Source organism: Acromyrmex echinatior, chromosome 4, assembly GCF_024713525.1.
Source record: "Acromyrmex echinatior isolate Ae372 chromosome 4, ASM2471352v2, whole genome shotgun sequence".
Taxonomy (NCBI): Eukaryota; Metazoa; Arthropoda; class Insecta; order Hymenoptera; family Formicidae; genus Acromyrmex; species Acromyrmex echinatior.
Genome location: NC_141855.1, coordinates 16,584,849 through 16,607,151, shown reverse-complemented (window position 1 = coordinate 16,607,151; position 22,303 = coordinate 16,584,849). Strand labels below are relative to the sequence as shown.

At 37.3% G+C, this 22,303-nt stretch overlaps 1 protein-coding gene across 2 annotated transcripts in view; it reads right to left on the bottom strand.

Annotated features, from left to right (window-relative positions):
- Positions 1–89: 89 nt before the first annotated feature.
- kibra (WW and C2 domain containing protein kibra) overlaps positions 90–22,303 on the bottom strand; it is a 74,915-nt gene continuing 52,701 nt past the window's right edge. Inside the window, exons 1-10 of one of the 2 annotated variants that reach the window (XM_011055140.2) lie at positions 12,290–12,727; positions 11,189–11,297; positions 10,725–10,884; positions 8,784–10,385; positions 8,217–8,303; positions 7,110–7,293; positions 5,091–5,531; positions 4,609–4,824; positions 3,876–4,351; positions 90–3,568 (exon numbers count right to left, since the gene is read on the bottom strand). In XM_011055140.2, coding sequence (XP_011053442.1) covers positions 3,118–3,568; positions 3,876–4,351; positions 4,609–4,824; positions 5,091–5,531; positions 7,110–7,293; positions 8,217–8,303; positions 8,784–10,385; positions 10,725–10,884; positions 11,189–11,297; positions 12,290–12,628 — 4,065 coding nt within the window. In that variant the 5' untranslated portion in view covers positions 12,629–12,727 and the 3' untranslated portion in view covers positions 90–3,117. Of the gene's footprint in view, positions 3,569–3,875; positions 4,352–4,608; positions 4,825–5,090; positions 5,532–7,109; positions 7,294–8,216; positions 8,304–8,783; positions 10,386–10,724; positions 10,885–11,188; positions 11,298–12,289; positions 12,728–22,303 lie in introns of those variants that run through there. The other variant, XM_011055141.2, reaches the window with a different exon arrangement.

The following is a 22,303-nucleotide window of genomic DNA, read 5'->3' as shown; positions in this document are numbered from 1 at the left end:
TATCTGTGATTATTTGAATATGTTTAGGATATAGGGAAAATAAGATTATATGCAGAAAATATAGAAAAGAAAGGTATTCAACACAAACGAACGTGGCAAGAGTATACTGTATTTTGTCCTTTTAATCATTATCATACGAACCGTTACTTACAAATCAAATTGTGATTGTGGTTCTTCCTGCTAGTCTGTCAGTATGTCTCATGTCACTTTGTGTGTGTGTGTGTGTGTGTGTGTGTGTGTGTGTGTGTGCAAATTGTGTGTGGATATGTATGTTCTCTTTCATGAAATTACATTTATCGTCTATTTAGCATTTCTTAGCAATACCATTAACGCCATCGTTATTGATATTATCATTAATTAATAATTATTTTGATACAATAAGGCGCTATATACGGTAGTAAATAATATATATAATAATGTATAACTTTATTATAATTTTAAATACATGAGCATAAATTTAGCATTTGAGGCGATAATTAAATTATTTCGTTGTTTAATTTCGTAATTGCTCTATGATTTTGTAGGTTTACGAGACGCTCTATAAAATCGAACGTACGCTCCATCAATAAAAACGTTTTTAAATAACGCGAAGTGAGTTTGCCACTATATGTTTTGCAAACTCTTGTACATATTTATAAATATATATACGTATATATGTATAAAACATACAGACTCTATATGTAAATATATATATATATATATAAAACATACATATATATATATATATATATATTTATATTTATAGACGCGTAAATATAATCGTTAGGATGCGTATATACAAAAATATGTACAAATATAGGTATTTTCGTTTATTCTTTCGTTATCACCCTCCTTTCATTTCTAACGCCCAAGATCTACATCGTGGGTTTCTTGATATACACATAATATGGCATCCGTTATCTTGGAGATATCTCTCAAGCTACCAACGATCTGAATTAACAATCAAGATCTTTCTATTTCCCGTATTAATACTAAAATGGTCAAGCTTGTTTTGAATGCAAACAAGATAAAAATTTCCTTAATTTTTTAAATAATAACAAAAATTTAAAATAATAAAATTTTTAATTAAAAATTTTTAGTTAAAAAATTTGTATGTAAGAAAAGATTTCCTTTATCTACACTGAATTAAAAATTTTATCGACCTTTAATTATCAAAATTTTTATTATTTAGAACAATCGCAAAGATGATCGTTCTAGTATTAAAAGCGACGTCCAAAAATTTCTTTTCCGCAATATTTTTATTATATTTAATTTAAGTTATTAAGTTTATTATGTTTTTATTATATATTATATATATTTTCATCATCGCAATCGATGAACGTTTTGTTTAAAGTAACACAACTTTTACATTGTGAAATCCATTATTATGATAAACTTTTCTTTTATTTCCAAATAAAAAAATTGACGTTATAAAATCATCTAAACAAATGCAACATAAAGTGTCTGTGACTGATGTTCAAAAATATTATTTCCTATACAATCTTATTAATATTGAAAGTATAGGTATTCATGTTTGAATGAGATATGTAGATATTTACTTTGAACCTTAAAAAGCAGCTATTAATTTGAATCATTAAATTATCATTTATTTGCGGAAATGAGTATTTTTTGTTGTCGCACTTCTGTCTGAATGCTCATGTGTATCTACGGTGTGATAATATGAGCAACATAACGACGTGAGAGTTCATATTGTCTGGTAAATCGTGATACAATTATCGAGGTTTATTACAAATAACTGTAGTTTAACCATCTTACGCCAGTACCATTATGGCAAATATATATATTACATAAAAAAAAACTATGCAATCTAAGGAAAAATTATCTTTCACTTGTTTATTGCAAAAGAGAGAAGAACCATCTCGTCAATTGTATCACGATATCTTCTTTATCGGATACCCTGTATATACTAGCGGCACTTTTCTCGCGCGACTAATTCAACAATAAGGCACATTGTTGCACAATCTGCTGGTAGAGGAGTGTTTGCACAGTTCGAGACAAAGATCATGATGTCATTCTATACATACAAATCGCCGAAAATGACATCACGATCTCTTGCTGATCACTCCATCCTTCCAATTTCCTGGCACCTATGGCCTCAAAAGTACCACAATCTGAAATCCCGGATGATGAAGGCTTATGTTCGTCCGAGAACGATTGGAAAAAGACAATCTGTTTTTACATCTTTGCCAAAAAGAGCGAAGAGAGAATTATTGATAATAATTTGGAAAATTCCATAACTAAGACAAAAAATACAAATAAAATTGCAGTTAATTTGCTATGAAAAATTAACGAGTAAAACTTGTGCGAGTATTTTGTTTAATGAAATTCTAATTTAAAAAAAAATGGCAAAATCTGAACATAATGAAGAATTTGGCTTTATTAGATTTGAAAGTTTCGTCAGAATTGATACGCACGAAGGAAACTTGAATATTTATTTTCGCTGGATTTATTCGTAACCCGGAAAATCAGAACTAGGAAACCAAACGTTGTAAAACGGCGGAGTCGAAGCAAAATTCGCTAGCCAACCTGGGCGCAGCCTTTTTTCGTTAGACTTTCAAGTCGCAGACCAGCTGCTCGGTGGGTCATGTGCTCCGATGCACAGAGGGAACGAACGACGCGACATGCGAGGGTGTCGCAGTCGCGATTCCGCGATGTAGACTCGGACGAGTCGGATTAAACAATTAAATAGCCTATCGTAAGGAGTATCGTTTAAATAATTTACGTTTCTGTATATATACACACAATCATGTTCGCGTTCGCGTGTAATTCTCGCTGCTGCGTTCATTAAAGGATTGCTTCTGACATCCATCATTGGCACATGCACCGTTATCACTGGTCATTGATTACATCGTCGATTACAGCACTTTTTACAATTTCGACAATACTTTATGCATCTTATCCTTTCGAACTTTTTGATGCGCGTGTTTTACAATCTGCGCATGGCACCTGGGATTCAGAATTAGGAGACCGCGGCTTTGCGATCACTATTTCTCTTTCTCTTTTTCTGTCCTGCTACTACTTCAAATTTAAAGAGAAACATATCTATGAACGGAATTGCAGCTCCATCGCGCGATAGCTGGTGATAGAACTGGAACATGCACGACTTTTTTCCGGTCTTCATACTTCCACACCGAGGACCCGATCAACAACATATTCATACCTCTTCGGCTCTCCATTGCCATTCTTCTCAGTAGATTTCGGTAAAACCTCCCTTTCGCCGTTCTCTGAACTTCGCGCTTCGGTTTCCGCCGCCGGTCGACCTTTAGCGTTCATAGATTTACTGTCGGCATTGGACAATGCGACTTCGTCTGCGTTGACAATCACGGCAACAACATTTGTGGCACTTCGATCCGTAACACTGCTGCTCTTCGTGACAGGCAATGCACTTCCACCGGAAATGTTGTTCGATCGCGTTGTCGTGGAATTTATAAAAGCACTAGTGACGGGCTCCGATGCGTACTTTCTGTGCGAGTGTGATGTCGAAGAACATATACCTTCAGCCCCGAGCTCTTCAGGTGGCAGAACAGGAACATTCAAATTCACTCGCGTAAAGAAAGCAATCTTTTCTCTGGAAAAAGATAATGTTAATTTATCAAATGATCTTTATAAAAGATAATATTTTTTCCTATTAATCTTTACATAATCTTTAAAATTATCAAAAAGTTACAGATTTTCATTAATTTATTCGAAGACATAACTTTTGATTAATATCCAAAAATTAACATCTTAGATTAATAGTTATTTCAGACATCACTCAATTACTTCAATATTTTAAGTATTATGAGATATTATAGATATTCGAATCCAAATCACAAAAAAACTGAAATAAAAGATAAAGAAAATAATTTTGCAATAAAGGGAAACTTGTCACTTACTTGAAGGAAATCATATCGGGTTTTCCCTTCCCAGCTTTCGTTTTCCTCAATTTGTAAATCTCTTTTGAAGTTTTCTTTAACATCTTCTCCACTTTCTTATCCTCAAGGCTCTTGCCGTTCCTGCCACTTTCGGCCTGTGCTATGAGATTTTGAAATTTCTGATCTTCTAGCAGCCATGTTGCTAAGTCGGTATCGCCTCTTTCACGCGCTTGTTCTAGCCGTTGTTTCAATTCTCGTAACCTACTAAGCTCATCTTGGAGATTATTTAGTTTAGCATGCTGCGCCTGGAGATCTAATTCGAGATCCAAAGACGTTCTGGCTGTCGGCAGCAAATGAGACGACTTCTTCGTGGTTTTGTAACTGAGGGCGGAGGATGGTCGACGCCATCGCAGAGAACGTCTTTCTACCGAGTTCCGTTGGAAAGGTCCGCCTCTGCGATAAAGCGGCATACTACTGTCGCTGTCGCTGCGATTAAGCTATGTAAAATAAGATAAAAAAAATAAATTCAGGAAAAAAGGCAGAGTCTTTGGGATGCCAAAACTCGCATTTAAAGGTATATAAAGAACAAATTCATGAAAAGCAAGTAATAAAAATTCTTCAATCTTTATTGAGGATTTATCGAAATTTTAGATTCTTATTAAAAACTTTTTTATTTTGTATAAAATTTTGTATGGAAAAAACAAATATATCAAATATTATATGTAATAGCCAAGAAAATTTGATTAAAACTTACCCGACAGATGTAATGATTTCTGCTAACGGCTGCGCTAGGTGAGAATGTTTGACTTCTTTTAATCACAATAGAGTTTTTGTCGTCATGAATAGCACCGGGTGCAACACCAGCCGCAGAAAGTTTTCTTTGCTTGCCCTGTTCCGGAATAAACACGCATTCAGTATTTGTTTCCTTGTCCTGCGTTTGCCTCGTTTCCTCGTTCAATTCTTCGTCTTCCTGTTATATTATAAATGGAGAATCGTTATAAATTTAGAATTAATATTTTCTTAATAAAAATTCCTATAGTCTCGACAACAAACAATTTAAGATTCAGTGCAAGTTTAATTCTCATAAAAAAATAACGCTAATCATAACGGTGATAGAAAAATATTAAGTCCTATTAAATCAATGACTTTTAATCGCTTGTCCACGATTCATCTGATAGTAAATTCAAAGCAATCAAAACATTAAATAAATATCGTTTATATAGCAACATTGCTTACCTCGTGCTCCAAAACATCTTCTAGAATATTATCCTCCACCGTAAATTCCACAATGATACCTTCCTCGTCGCTGTCCTCGCTCCCACTTTCACTACCATCATCTTCATCCTCTTCTTCTGGACTGCGTAGACAATTCAGCTCTTCCAACCTTAACGTTACGGCTGACTGCAACTCGTCTTGATTCCTCGTCAAGGTGGATGTTTGGGAACTGATTATCGTACTCTCGTCACTACTCTCTTCTTTCGTATTCTGTACGCTCCTGTATACCGAAATATCCGATTCCTGCTTGTCGTGCTTCGTCAATCTGACGCTCATAGAGGTGCCGTTGGTACTGGTACCAGGACTATCAGATGGATGCATGAAGCGGAAGGAGAGTATATTGTACCATTTCACGCTAGGAGATTCTGGACTAAAGTCTGCCAACGAGACTTGTGCAGAACCCTGTAATCAAATCAGTAAAAATCATCCAGAATGATAAATGACACTATGTTCTCAATTTAGCAACAATTATAACTGTTTCTTTTCAAGAATATATGAAATTTTCATCATTTTCGTCAATAAAGAATTGAATATTACTTTTCCAAGTGTGTCTCAGATTTTCGATCATAATACATTCTGTCAAAAAAGTACCGGGAATTGGTCAATAAAACACAAAATAGTTATTATTCATTCAAATTTATTGTATCGCCTTCAAAGTAGGCTCCTTTCGAAATAATACATTTATGCCAACGAATAATCCAATCATCAAAACATTTTTTAAACGCATTTTCCGGAATCGACTTCAGTTCTCGCCGCGAATTCTCTTTTATGTCTTCTATCGACTGAAAACGAGTGCCTCGAAGTGGTAATTTGAGTTTTGGAAAGAGAAAAAAGTCAGCCGGAGCCATATCTGGTGAATACGGTGGTTGTTCGATGATATTTATTGAGTTTTTGGTCAGAAATTCGTTCACAATGATAGCCTTGTGAGATGGTGCGTTATCATGGTGCAAAATCCATGAGTTTGTTTTCCACAAATCTGGCCTTTTTCGACGAATTTGCTCTCTCAAACGCCGCATAACGCCCAGATAATATTCTTTATTTACCGTCTGACCTTCTGGCAAAAATTCCGAGTGCACAACACCACGACAATCAAAGAAAACAGTTAACATCACTTTTGATCGACTTTGACGTGGTTTTTTCGGTTTTGGCTCAGTTGGAAGGCGCCATTCCGAAGCTTGTTGACTGGTTTGCATATCAAACTCGTAAACCCATGTCTCATCACCAGTTATAATGCGTTTTATGAATGTGGGGTCGGAATTAACTCGTTCTAACATGTCTTCAGCGACCTTTACGCGATTGAGTTTTTGAAGAAAATTGAGGTCTTTCGGAACTAGTCGAGCGGCAACGCGTTTCATGCCCAAACAATCGAGTAAAATGGTACGAATTGATTCGTGAGACACCGTAAGTTCAGTGGCTATCTCTCTCAAACTGAAATGACGATTTTCAATCACCATTTCCTTCACTTTATCGATGTTAACTTCAGTTGAAGATGTTGATGGCCGACCAGAACGAGGCAAATCTTTCACCACATCTCGACCGCTTTTCAATGCACTGTACCATTCATATGCACGTGTTTTTGATAAAGTCGATTCACCGTAAGCCTTCTGTAACATCTTCAGCGATTCGGCACACGAAATTCCATTTGCAATACAAAATTTGAGACAAATTCTTTGTTCGATCTTTTCATTCATTGTAAAAATCGCAAAACACACTTGAGATGAACTGATAAAATCGAGCACTATAATCACATTAAATGACAGATGGCACTCCAACTCCGCGTCAGTATAGAGGACAGTTATGCCAACTTAGCGACAAAAAGAATTTTGACAATTCCTTTAAGCGAGCTTTTTAAATGATCAATTCCCGGTACTTTTTTGACAGAATGTACACTATTAAGTAAACATCGTAATAAAATTATCTCGGAGTGAGGAGTGAAAACTTGTCACGTAAATAAAATAAATTTCAAAAAAGTATACATACCAAACATTTCTCGGCCTCGGTGCACCAAAGTGTCACTTGCAGCGTTTTCGTGTACAATTTGTTAAGCGGCACGGCGATCGGGAACGTTTCACCGAAAGTCGGTTTTCGCAAGTCTACGACGGATTTCGTGCAACACGTATGATTGATGGGTAATTGCATCGGCAGCAGTGCGGCTTTGATGTATCTGAAATGTGAGATAAAAACGTTATTTCTACAGATAAAAGGGGCATTTCAACGCGTAGTTGTATTTTTAGATCGTGGACTCGCTTGCGAGCTATCAATTATTCTCTAAAAGAATATTCAGACGAAAACAAATAGAATTCGAGAGAAGGCTCTCTTTCTCTCTCTCTCTCTCTCTCTCTCTCTCTCTCTCTCTCTTTCTCTTCTTCTTCTTCCTTCTCTTTTCATTCATCGACGGGATTGGAAAACGTGAGTTCATCGCGTGAAAGATGGATCATTAATCAAACGCTCCCGTGTAACTATATACATTAATCTGTCTCTCTTCCTCAACCGTCGAAGCGTCGTGCCGTTTCGTAAATTTATGGCCGGTGGCCGGACACAATGGCCGCGAGAATAAATTCCTGAGTGGCTGTAAAGCTAATTGCGAGACATGGTATCGCTGATAATAGCCGACTCTTACGTAACGAAGGTGAGCGCGACACGCGGCTGGTCAATGATCCAGACATGAGTGCGCGACAAGGATTTCATAATTACATTCCAATTTCAAAGACGTCGGTAGGGGCCCGAGTGATCGATTGACTGGCCAACTTGGGTCATTAAGATCGCCGATTGCAAACGGGGAATAGACAAAAGTCGAGTGTATTTGCGTAACTCGTCAGCAGGTTGATCTAACATTATGCAATGAAGTTATTTAATCGGTAGTTATTTTTAAAAATAAAATCTCGTTCGTGGATAGTCTGAGATATTTAACGGCGGTTATATCACGATATTAACTAATATAAGACATAAATATTTATCTTATGTTTTTGAAGAAATAAAAATTGAAATGTAACTGACACAATGATTGGAATATTGAGACGTGGTAAAATTTGCTTAAAATATATCGGTTAAAAGTAATTAGAAAAAAATCATCATGTAGGTACTCACACTTGCGCGTTGTCGGGTATGAAAAGCGCGGCTAAATTTCTCGCTCGTTCAATGCCAACGTGAAGTAATCCGTCACTCACTGAATACCTGATAAATGTAAAATTATAGATTTCAACTCAGTTGTTCGTTTCATCTAAATCATCACAAGAATGAAAGCAAACTTCCGCAAAAATAAAATAAAATAAACTTGTATTATAATAATTTTTCGTAGTTAAATAAATAAATAAAAATAATGTTTATATGTTATTTTAAAAATTTTACGTTATTATAAGAATAATAGATATATGATTTATCATATAATAATTTTTCTACAGCATAATGTTTTCATTTATTATTTTTTATAATGTTCACATAATCGTTTTATAGTTTTATACAATATATATATATATATATATATATATACATATATATATTCGATAATATAACAAATTTTAAATAAGTATATAAGAAAAATATTGTTTGCAAAAGAAATATACTTTTACAATGATTATTATGACACTTTTATGCACATTTTTATTATATTTTGTTCGATATTTTTATAATATATGGTCCATAAGCAAAATATACCTTAGTTTAATCTGCACTTGTGCGGTTTCTAGACTCATTTCACTAGAAGCTAATGGATCTACATCGGATATGGGCCCGGACAATCTTTTTCGGTTGCACGCCTCGAAGACACCCGAGTCACCTGCGACGCTTTCATCAGAAACGGCGGCGGAGACGGATCTAGTATTAGTACCAGAACTACTGGCTCTCGACCTAATCCCAGTAGGCGGTGGCGTTTCACTGATCGGTGATAAGGGGAGTGGCTCCTGTGGCAGGGACGATGGCGGTACCTGTTGCAGTTGCATCTGCGTGCCGCTCGCGCCAGGCCTGCCCAAGCCACTGCCCTGGGACATATTACTCGATTGCAGCTCGACGGGCGGATGGGGACCGACTACGAGTTTCAAACGATCCTGCGTATTGATGGAGCACGGCTGTTCTTGTTGTAACGCTACTCCTTGTTGCTGACTAAATCTGAACTCCGACAAACGGTCCTCTAGTTGATTCCCGTCCAGGTGAGACGTAGTGGTACCGCTAATCGCTGCCATTGTTGTCGTTGTCATCCCTGCAGGTGCCGCTGTTCTCTGATATTGCCTCCTCTGCTGTTCTACCTGTTCATAGGCAGGCGGCGGACCCATCGGCGCATTTTCGTACAACGGCGATACCGGCGGGCTTACACTGGACAAACTCGATCTTGGGGAAAGACTGGGCTGAGATCTGCCGGGTGAGGGTGTTCCGACGAGATTACTCTGTTCGGAACCGCGCAACAGTCTTTCAACACGTCTGTGGAGATCAACCATATCGACCGGTCGTTCTTGCTGTAAACTGGCCGATCCCAAACACTGCGGACCACCGTAAATATCCGTGAAGCTAAGTCCAGAACTGAGAGAACCTTTGCTACTCGTCGTGCTGAGACTACCGAGACTGGAACTACTGCTCACCGACAATGTACTAGCGCTCAAAGTTTTCAATTGACCCTCTAACATTGCCATTGAGCGCAGCGCATTTCTAAGTTGCTGCAGCAGCAGTTGCTTCTCTTCGTGGAGCCGTACGCGATCGGTGATGGTTTTATTTGAAAGTTCAAACGCAGTATTAAGATCTTGCTCGAGCCTACGAATTTCCAACTGGATCTTCTTCATATCCTGTTGCGTTCTCGTGCGTGGAGTGATGCTACGTAATTCCCTCAATAACTGTTCCTTTTCTTGGAATAATAACAGCTTATCCTTGTCGCTCTCAGTTTGTCCCGGCGTCACTTTTTCTTCGAGATCCGCCAACTGTTGTTGTATATGCTGAATCTGTTTTCTTGCCTCATCATATTGCAACCTCATACGTGCCATCTCTGCTAGCCGAGTACCGATCGGTACCAGCTCGCCCGAGAGATCAGTTTGAGAGGCCGTGCTGAGTTTCTCCTGTGGCAAGCTGAGCGTACTAGCTTCCGGACTGCCCTCGCATAGTTGCAACCTCGTCAGTTCATCTTTTAATTGTGCCAGTGATTGCATCAGCTCAGCCTTCTCCTTCTCGCCTGAGCTTAAGGACTTTTGTATATTACGAAGCTCTGTCATGATCGCCTGCGCTTCCATAATATTGTAGCATCCACCATGATGGGTGCTCAATTTTTGTTCCACACTGCAGAAAGAAGTAGACCGCAGAAATTAGAACTATTCTCAAGTGTTGTGAGTACTACAAATAACTGGCGATATAATATAATAGTTATTAATAAAAAAAGCGTCTTAAAATTCAATGATATCTATAAAATTTCAATTTCTTAAATAAAAATTATTAGAATAAGTATTATTAGAATAAGTTACGTTTATTCTTAAAATAAATGTAAGAGGAGCAAAATTTTTCATAAAATCGTAGTAAAATGCATATAAATAATTTTCGTTACAGACTGAGATTAAATTACTTAAATAAGTTTAATACAAAAATGGGTTATCGCCGACTTAATGTTCGTCTATGTAATACCTGGCGAGAGTATCTACTCCTCGTTGCGTGCAATTCATCTCCGCTCGAATTTGCTCGAGTTCTCGTTTTAGTCGAGAAACTCGACTCCTTGCAAGTGCCACGTCTGATTTAAGCAGGTCAGGGTCGTATTTGGTACTCAAGGAACTCGAGCTGGAACACACTGCGAACCACAAATGCCTCAATATTTTCCGATGGTGAGAACTTTTTTACTTACACTCGCGTTAAAATCAATTTCAAATCGGATATTTGACCATGTAAAATTCAAAATATGAAAACTACCAATCGTGACAAATTCCCTAATTCGCAGCAATGTTCTGTAATTTCATTTTAACGACACAACACTTTTCAAATGACAGGATTGACGAAGCATTCATAAATATCTGCATATAACACGCACAATATATCCAAGTTACTATTTAAATCAGGAACCAATAAAAATCCTCTGTATGTTAAATTACACTCACAACTTGTACGCGATGCGCCAAGGGTAGTTAAGGCGTTATTGAGGTGATTGTACTCATCCTGAGCCAGGCAGAGCCTCTGATGTTTTACATCATAAATCTCCTTCTTCGCCTATAACACAAGAATTTGAACCTTTTTAAAACAATCTTTTTAAAACAATTCATTTTCATATCAATATCATATAACACTTATTTTCATATCCATCATCACTGTAATTGGCAAAATCTTTTTTTGTAACATAGAGACAAGTTAATTAAATGTATATTAAGAAAATGATAAAGAATGAAAGAATAATTTGTCGTAGTTATGTAACTTTTAAACGGTAGTTATTTAAATTCTAAGCATTTATATTGTGCTTCCATAAATAGCAACACTGCCGAGCTGCATAGTTTGCAATTATTTATTTAGCGATTACGTGCAAATTGCGCGCGCTAAAATATCAGATGTGTTTACTTATATACGTAAAGGAAAATGATATGTAAAGAAATGTAGTGAGGAAGATAAAACAAAATTTTCCAAGAAAATAAATTTAAGAAGTTAAATATCTTCTTTAACATAAAAGGGACTCTTCTCAGCGTTCTTTTAAATAATTATTGAAAAGGAGTTATAATATTTTCACAAATTAATTAATCAGAATAAAAAAGATTTAATCATGCAAGTATAATCCTTAATATCATGTGCTGATATATGCTGTGTTTAATATGTTTCACATAGAAAATATAATTAAATATTCCTATTATGTAGTTTCACGATTATCCCATATTTGATCACTGCGCATTCTGAATATTTGGAAGAACCACACGAGGTTTCTTATGCAAAGAATATATCACGATACATCGATCTCACTAAAAAGAAAAATCTCGACCGCTCACATTCGCTGGCACACACACGTTTCGTCATAAGAGAATATTTACAGTTTTAACGCTTCGACAATAAAATTTTGCGAAGCATCTTCTAAAAAACGAAAACGTAACTTTGCGAAGAGAGACACTAAAATACACAATTTCCGTTCTCAAAAAAAAAAGGAAGCAACACGCGATATCAACTGACGAAACCGACGAGTACTTTGAAATATTTGTTAGTAATCCCAAATAAATCCTTACATATTCACAATAGTAATACGCTGTAGTGTCGGTATCGTTGCCCTTATAACACTGCTCCCAGTAGAATCTCTGTATCTGCTCGTCGTTCTCGTAATCATTATGATAGCACATTTTCATGCGATATTGAGACACGACGTTCTCGTAGATTTGTTCTTGTTGTTGCTGTTGCTGCGTCTGCTGAATTAAGCGTTGCTGTTGATACTGAAGATATGATGGAGGTTGCAAACTTCTCTGTTGCTGCTCCTGCGCTTGTTGCTGCTGATGATGATGATAATTATTCACGTAGTTACGGTACTGATGTGCCGGTACGAGTACGCAGAGGGTGTACTGACGGTCCATGCCGAGTATACGGTGGACTGTGCGCACTCTCTGTGGCTACGCGATACCTTTCTTCCTCCTGTTTCTCCTCCTCCACCTCCGCTTTTTCCTCTTCTTCCTCTCTTCTTTCTATTTCTCTTCCACCCTCTCTCTCTCTCTCTCTTCGCCTCCTTTCGTTTTTCCACTTCTTCACTTCCTCCTCTCGATCCCGTCTCGTGCCCTCCTGCGCTCTCGTGCACTTTTCTATCTCCTCTTTTCTCCTCGCCTCATCTTCACGAAGGCCTCCTTGAGACTGGCCGGTGTACGGGGCCCGAAATTCCGATCCCCACCTCCGTGGGTCTCAATTTTTAAGGGATCCCACCTTTTTTCCTCTTTTTACCTTCTCTTCCTTCGCTTCTTGCTTCGTCCGGCCAGTCCTGCCTGCCCCTCTTCGGTATCTATCCTATCCCTCCTTCAATACCCCTTTTTACCCCTACCATTGCAACCTCGCGCACACAGATTCTTTTCTCTCCAACGGGATGGAGCACAAACTGGCTCCACGTACTCCCTCTTCATCCTTTTCTTCTTCTTTTTCTTCTTCTTCTTCTTCTTCTTCTTCTGCTTCTTCTTCTTCTTCTCCGTCATTCTCTCTCATTCCAGGCGCTTCCTCCATCGTATATTTTTCATGCTATCTCTTTCTTTCTCTCTTACTTCTCGATGGCCTCAAGCGCCTCTTTCTTACCCGACGTAAAAAGGCGGGCCTCGGCAGCCCCGACAAGATTGTCACAACCAGGTTCAAACTCCAAGTTCTAGTTTAAAAGGGATGAGTTTAAAAGTTAAATAGCGTAGTATAATGCCTAGCTTTCATGGTGAAAATTAATTAATTAACTTGTCCTACAACTGGGTTAAAATTATTAAATATCCCTTATCCCTAATATTCAATTATTATACATGGAGCTCCTTTCTTTTTAAAGTAAAAGAATTTTATTTTGATTGAAGAATTTAAACATTGTTATCAAAATTTTCAATTAATGAATTATAAAAAATTTTGTTGAACTACTAAAATATATTAAAATGTGTCACTGACACATTTCATATATTGCAATGCATATAAAATTGCATGCAAAGATAAAGTAAAAAGAGACTATTACATAGTTGATAATAACAAAAATTATAATGTCTTACAAATACTTGTTTATTTTTTTATGTCACGGCAAGATAAAAAATATTCATTAGAGTAAACAAAAATTTTTGTTAGAGTAATTCTAACATTTCTATTATATAAAATGTCGAAATCCAAGTTTATCCTCGTCATTCTAGCCCTCGAGGGTGTCTATTTTTTCAGACTCACGGAATGTCATCGTATGCAATGCAATCCAGAAGCGCAGGGCGCCTGAGGGCCAATGCACGATTCTGTCATTGGTGGGGACAACGTGCGCGCTAGCTATGAGGACAGGAGCCAACAGAGAAAGGTGGAGAGGATTGCTGAGGAATCAGCGGAGGACGAGGACGAATGAACGAAGGAGAAGTAGGATGAGGCATAAAGAAGGGACGCGATAGAAGGGCAAGAAAGAGAAGGGAAAAGGGAAGGAAGAGCGGGGAGGAGATGCGGCGAGGTCACGGTACGACCCTGCTTGAACGTGGTCGCATCCGTCGGGGCCTTGCCGTCGGTAGTAGAACCGACCTTGAGTCGCACATTATGCTCCGTCCTTGTTGGAATTTCTGGGGCCCCTACTGGCCCCATCAGCCGTGTCTCCGGATGATCATCTAAGAGCGGGCCCAGCCGGCAGGGCAGCGGGGCCTCGCTCGTTGCCGTCCCACTCTTCGCCAATCGTGGAGACTCACCTCATCCGTGAGGCTCCAGTATGTGCACCGGAGGAGAGCACACGGGTTCTTTCCGCTCCTTCCCTCTTTTCCTTCCCGTCGCGCCTTCCCGCATCTTCTCCATGAAACCATCACGATATCTCTCTCTCTCTCTCTCTCTCTCTCTCTCTCTCTCTCTCTCTCTCTCTCTCTTTCTCTCCCATCATCGCCACTCTTCCTCTTCGCCCTCAAAACATCGGAGAGAATCCACGGCGCCTCGCGCGCACATTTCTCGGTCTATACTATTATTATTGAGAGAGTACACAGATGGTATCGAGTATGGGCCTGTTTCGTCAATTCTCCGGAAAGAAGCTTTATTTTTCCACCCGCCTGTCTTCTTCATTCTCTTCCTTCTCTATCTCTTCCTACTCCTCCATCGCTATCACTACACAACTTTGCGACCTCCGAGCGCATTCTTTTTTTCGTTCGATGGACTTTCTTCTTCTCTTCCCCGGAATGGCAAAATGACTTCGATTTCCGACAGGAAATCTTCGGCCCGCTCTTGGATCCCAGTCGATACTCTCTGATTTCGACCTCTTCCGAATATATATTTGTGATGCATTAGATCAACGTTATTCTTTTTTCGATTAGCTTTTGAAAACTCCATGATAAGACAATGATGCACATTTTATAAGTTAATAAAATTAGATAAGTTTTCTTTCCACTCTCTATTTCTTATATATGTAAAATTACATACTATTAGTAAATTGTCAAGCTTGTATGTGCAAAGTAAAGAAGAATATTTTAATAAGGCTAAGAAACAAATATAAGTTTTAACTATTATGCTCGTTTCTTGACCTGTTAATCTTGATCTTAAGATTCTTTTTTCCTTATATACTTCATTATTTTTTTTAAGAATTTCATAATTCTAAAATTTCATAACTTTATATCATAGATGACATAGATTAAACTATTTTCTGCAATTAATATCCAAGTCTCTTAAATATATATATTGAAAAAAATGATGTTATATCAACTGCGTTATTTTAATTAGAAATAATTTTGTTAATTCACACACTCACACACAACAGTATTAATGAAACAGATACTCTTTAATAAAATTTTATTTCATTAATAATGTTATTGAAAAAAAATCAACAAGATTATTTTTAATTGAAATAATACTGTTGATATAACATCATTTTATATGCTCTGTACATATATATAAAATTTGTTTTCAAAATATTTTCTTGCAAAACAATTCTCTCTGATAAATGTTAAACATATTTAGAATTAGTATTTATAAGATTTTGCGTCTGATTCATTATAATTGTCATTTTGTTTGCATTTCTAGCTGAAATACTAGAGATCCCTGCAGTATCCCTGTTTCTCAGTATCATTTGGTGTCTAGGACGCATCTCCCGTCTGAAAGGAGTCGAAGGAACGAGGGCTCTTCAGCGACAGCCGCATTCCAAGTGAGACGCCTAATACCGTTCCTAGCACGGCAAAAAACAAAAGGTCATCACGAAGGATACGAGGGAAAGAAGGTACGACAGGATCATACGAGAAGGAAGACGATCCGCGCATCGTTGGACCCGTAGAGGAGAGGGGACGCGACAGGACGAAGAGGAGGCGGAAGGCGTCTCTCGGATATATTCCTGCGCAAACGGCCGCGATTTATACGGCCTGAAGCTCGCTATCCTAGAAGCCGAATGCCTAACTGATTGCTGAATTCCATTCCATCGGCCTGCCTTTTCTCCCTCCTCTTTCATTCTCTCTCTCTCTCTCTCTCTCTCTCTCTCTCTCTCTCTCTCTCTCTCTCTCTCTCTCTCTCTCTGCTCTTCGCTCTCGCGAGCGACTCGCGTCTTGGGAATGCTACGAGAAACCACGAACATCGTTTGCTCTGGTTCAAAATACCAGCTGCCTCGATAGAACCAGCTGAAGAATATCACTGATTTCGAATAGTTCTGACAATTTCATGATTCTAAAGTTTTACAACTTTCTGATAAAGATTTTCAATATAAAATTAAGTGTCAAGTACTTATATGTATTCTTGTCCATAACACGCCTTTCTCTTCGATAAATAGCAATTTTTTCATTTGAAGTTGAAAAATGTTATTTAAAAAATTCACATTTACATTCGCCATTTCCGCCTTTTGAACGAATCTATTAAGAATTATGCATGAGCATGTTTAGCAAATAAAACAGCTTTGCAATTGTTGTAAAATTTTTTAATACGATTGCTCTTGCACTTAATTCCTCACTAGATCTAAATATATAAACCAATTATTATATATCAAAGAATTTTACAACAGTTGCAAAGCTGCTTTCTCTGCTGAGCTATTCCTATGCCTGTCCTTCTTTTCTTTTATTTTACATTAAGACGACTTGCCTCACCGGCTCACTAATAGCTCGAAAGAACTCTTATCTTAGATGAGAAGGATGATTAGAGGAGTCGAAGGATTACAAAGAGGAACAGATTGCCGATCCCGAATACCAATTAATCGGTCATTTTCCGATTGCATTCTATGCGCACACGTAGTAAAAGTAATTACGCTACCTTAATACTTTCTTACTCTGTATTGCAAAATCGTGCTCGCGTATTGATCGTATCGTTCTCGTTTGTCATCGGAGAAATTTCTCATTAAGAAACATTATTAATTTACAAACGTGATCTCTTATCTGTTTTCCGTTTAATTCACCATTAGTACACAGATAAATCTAGATCAAGCAAATCAAGCGAAAAAAACTTTAATTATATTCGAACCTAAGAGGCATAATACACTGCAGAAAAACTTAAGCAGTAAGACTTAAGGAAATCAACGTGTTGTCTAGGTCCACAACCATGTTTTAAGGTACCGAAAGTAAGCCTTAAGAAACTGACCAATCACAGTTAAATATGAAAAAAAATAATCGACTGTGATTGGTCAATTCCTCAGGGCTTTACAGCTTAAGACCTCTTAAAATAAGATTGTGGACCTAGACGTTGAATTTTCTATTACTTACGTTATAGCCTTGTAATCTCTAACATGATCGGCTCTAACAATTCGTTTACTGTTTACATTTCATTAATGTAAGTCTTTTTGTGTAACCCCGGATCTACAATAGGATATGCAATGTTTTAAGCCTTAAGTTGTGAGAAATTAATCAATTACAGTCGAATTTGAGAAGAATAATCGACTATGATTCGTCCATTTCTTATTAAGGCTTAAGACTTAAAACTCTACTGTAGATTCGGGGTAATGCAAGTGCGACTTTTGCAAAAGTCAAAATGGTGAAGTATTCTGGCGATTGGCTCTTTGATCGACTCAAGACAAGAATCAAGCGGTGTATCAGGGTCACGTATACCTACATTTCGAAGGTGGATTCGCCACCTACAATAATAATTCTCGCGGTCGCTGTGGCGCAGCGTGTAACGTATGCGTGCACGCACATGTGCTATCTCGGTGGCTTCATCTCGGCACTTGCGTGCGGGATCTTTCCGCGCGATGAAAGGACGATGTCCGTAGCGAAGCGGAAGACAAGAGCTACACTAGGAAGAAAATATATGGGGAAGCCGACGGGAATGCGTTTCCGAGGAGAGACTATGAGAAGGAAGGGAGTGAGTAAACGGGAGAGTTACGAATAAAGGAATGGACCAGAAGAGATGAAGAAACCTGGAATGCCGGAGGAAGATAAGGAAATAAAAAGATATGGTGAAAAGGTGAGACGAGAAGTCTGAGAAATAGATGAGAACGCGAAGAGATATAGTAAAGCTATAAAAAGAATGAAGTATAATTAAGAAAAAAATAAAGAGGGAAAGAAGGCGAACAAATTGCATTTGTATGTTGCGCGATTCAAATACGAATAAAGATGAACCAACGAGAAAGCTGAAAAGAAGCAAACAGATGTGAAAACATAGAGAAGGATGAGAGAAGTAAAAAGCTATAGTGAAGCAAATAAGTATTTTTAGAAAGCCTACTATGGAAGAAAATAAAGCGAGAAGACAAAAGAAATTGAAGAATTACATTATTAAACAGTTTTGCGTGAAACAATAAGAGACATTACATTTGGATTATGCAAAACAGAAGCGATATGGAAGAAGTTGTATGGATTTTTAAAATTTTTTATGACCTATATCATTCTGTATCAATTGTACATTACAAATATAGAATGCCATGAGAGTTTGATACTGTAGCAGAGAAATGATTTCCGTGCGATTAGAAGAATTGATGATAAAAAGACTGAGAGAGAGAGAGAGAGAGAAAGAGAGAGAAAGGCAGGAAAGAACGAGGAAAGCGAGAAAGAGAGGCCGCGGCCGAGAAGTTCACATTGCAAGGAGTAATAGCAAGGCAGGAGGCCCGCGCGCGCGAGTGAGTGCGGATGGTGATGGTGGCGGCAGTGGAGACGGCGGAGGAGGAGGGATCGGAATGCAGCCGAGTGAGGAATTCCGACCCCTCCCGCATATTTATCTGAACGCGCGGCGCGGCGCGGAGGCAGCGGGACCTGGGTCGGGCCCGGTCCGCGGGGCCCCCTTTTATAGTGCGCCAACCACGCGGGCTCGACCGCGAAGAGGGAGTACAAATAAAAGAGAGAGGAAGCAAGGTAACAGAGAAAGAGAGAGAGAGAGAGAGAGAAATGGAGACGGACCGAGGATACGTACGAGGCCAGTGCCAGGCCACTATTACGACCTTAGTGTATAGGCTTATTCAGGAATGCCCGCGGTGTTTTGTAATTGGACGCATTCGTAAGATTTTCTTGTAAATGCGCGAACGAACAAGCGAGCGAGTGAGAAGAAAAGAGGGAAAGAACTAGATACAAGTTCGATGGGAGCTACAGTTATTGAATTTTTTGAAAACCGTTCATTACTGGCATGGAAGAAATTAATTCGAATTAAATTTGATTAAATTTTTGTTCATTTATTTTCGATGCTATTCTTTATGTCCGAATGAAATATTGATCTTAAACAACAATTGTGTAAGCAATAGATTTAAAAGTATAAATTTATAAGTACATGCGTATCGTAAGCTCTGAATGTAATTCAGAAATTAGAAGTAATGCAGTGGAAATAAGTAATGCGAGCAATTGCTATGCTATTATTCGATATTAATCATAAATTTATGTCAAGATATTCATCAAGGAACATATGTTTGTATTTAAATACGTAAAAGACAAGTCAATAAAATATTTTACAAGTATTAAGAAATGATATTAATAAAAAAAATAGCTTCCATTCTTGGAAGAACGCAAGATTTATGCATTTTGATGTGCAATTGTAAATCTCATCGTACAGAAAAAACAATTTTGCTAAAATATTAAAAAAATTATGTAGACACTGAGAGAATGTTTGGTATGTGAATAATCATAATTTGATTGATATAAATTATCAAAATTTTGTTATATTTTAATTTAAAAAACTATATTACTCTAATCAAAATTTTAATTAGAACAACGCAATTTTTTAATTAAAACATAAGAAAATTTTGATAATTTACATATCAACGAAATTAAAATTTATATCAAATATTTTTCTCGATGTGTAGATCTGAAAATAATTTTGAATTATCAAAATTATTTTCATTTCATTAATTATGTATGACGCTCAAACTGATTGCTATAGAATGTGAAAACTTTTTACAGCATTTATGCTTGAGCGTCTTACATAATAATTTTGATAATCCAACAAAATTATGTTCAGATCTGTATTTAGCTAAATCTTCAGATCCTTCAAAATTGTTCATTTCGTGAGTTCAAATTTCCACCGGACATGACTTTCGTAGAATTTGGCATGGGCCCGCTACTACCTACCAAGGTTGATGAGGACCCGACGATGGCCGCCACGACAAAAAGAAAGGAAGAGGAACGTGCTCTCGAGATTAAAATGATTAGGTTTAGGTAGAAGAGTGACGAGAGAGAGAGAGAGAGAGAGAGAGAGAGAGAGAGAGAGAGAGAGAGAGAGAGAGAGAGAGAGAGAGAGAGAGAGAGAGAGAGAGAGAGAGAGAGAGAGAGAAAGGAACAGGGGGAGGAGAACACGTTGGGGGCCCGAGTGCTACCGGGCGCTCACGTGATCGCCCTGTGGCTACCGAATTCCGTATGAAGTGGGTCTCGTGCTTTGCTCCAAGGGCCCCACCAGAGCCCCTCTAAACAACCTGATCCACTTCGGGATTGCGGAGATAGGAAAATCGGACGTGCATATAAGCGGATACAACTTTGCATTCTCCATCTCCAATATGATGGCATTACTTTTTCGTGTAAAATGCAAAATTTTCTATCAAGATCTACGTATATAATTTTAGAACGTTCCATAAGAAATAAAAATAACTTGTTAATTACTTTGGAAATATAATTCATGGTAATTTTAGTTATAAGATTGTTAAATTTCTCACATGTTCATCATTTATATTATAACACTTTAAGCACGATATATAAATCGTTTTATTGGATTTTTTTGTAGGAATATATTAAGAATTTTATCATCAAATATGCTTACACATTCAAATATAATTGATTCGAAACTTGATATGTGTTGTACTTTGTATTCGTAACAATGATTTTGGAACTTCAAATCTAAAATTGATACTAAAATTATTATAATAAATAAAGTACCTTTCAGTTTATAGATTGATTTTATTTCCTGGAACAAAAATTATTAATGAGCTTAATATAGAATTTTTATATTGTAATATCTTTCTAAAATATGTTCAGACTTTTGATTTATGACACTTAATTCTTGAGTGAATAAAACGGATAAATATAAAAGATACAAAATGATAATTGGAAACACACACTCTCTCTCTCTCTCTCTCTCTCTCTCTCTCTCAAATATTAGTAAACATTCATTAATTATACATATCTCAACATGATGACATACATATGCGTGCTATATGTATGATATACTCCTCGATTATTGCTACAAAATATTTGGAACTCTTCGAGAAAATTTTAAGTCTTCTTGAAAAACTTTATTAAGAGAAAAGATATAACTTCATTTTAAATACACCTTATAATAAAACTTATGATCGACACTTAATTTCTCAAAATTTCTCGATGATGAATTCATCGTTCAGATATTTTTTATTCACGTAGAATATACCGTATGAAAGCATTTCGCTCATGTACGTTTATCGGCATGCGCGTGAATTTTTGCAAGCGTCGGATGGAACGCGCGAGATCAGTGATATCTGATTCAGATTTACGTTCGATGGCGGGAAGAAGGGGGGAAGGGTATGAGAGAGGGGAATGGAGGGATCGAGAGTAATCGGACTGACGGTCGAGAAAGGAATTTCTTTGGCCGGACAGCTGCTGCCGAACAAAGGATGCGGGATATAAAAGAAGAGTTCCTCAAGGCGCACGTGGCTCTTGCGAGAGGAAAAGAGTGGGAGAAAGGAAGAATGGAGAGAGAAAGAGAGAGAAGAGGAGAGGATCCACGGCTAATACAAGAACTGAATATACACGCGACCTGCTGTTCCTCCTCCCCTCCCGCACAGCACCTTTCCCAAAATTCTTCCCCTTTCCTCATCAATTTCACTTTTTTTTTAAATCACAATCGAAGCGTATTAATCACATTTCTGAAAAATTGAGAAGAATTTGTTTTATTAAAAAATGGAATTTTATCTATCTTTGTCTCTCTCATTATTTTTTATTCTATTCAATCACTTAATTATTGTCGATATATGTATATTTCGTTTAATCTCATCAAAGATTATAATAAAAATAAAAAAGAAAGAAGACATTATTAATTCTCGCAGAATAAAATTCTTCTCAAAATATTCGGCTCTGTATAAGGAAGAATTCATTGTACATGTTTTTATCAGGGTTGGGAAAGCTATTTTACAAGTTACTTATAAGTTACTTTTTATAGAAATTTAGTACAATAAGTCCGGGTAATTCATTTTTTTATATATTATTTGTTACTATTTGCTCCAATTTTGTATT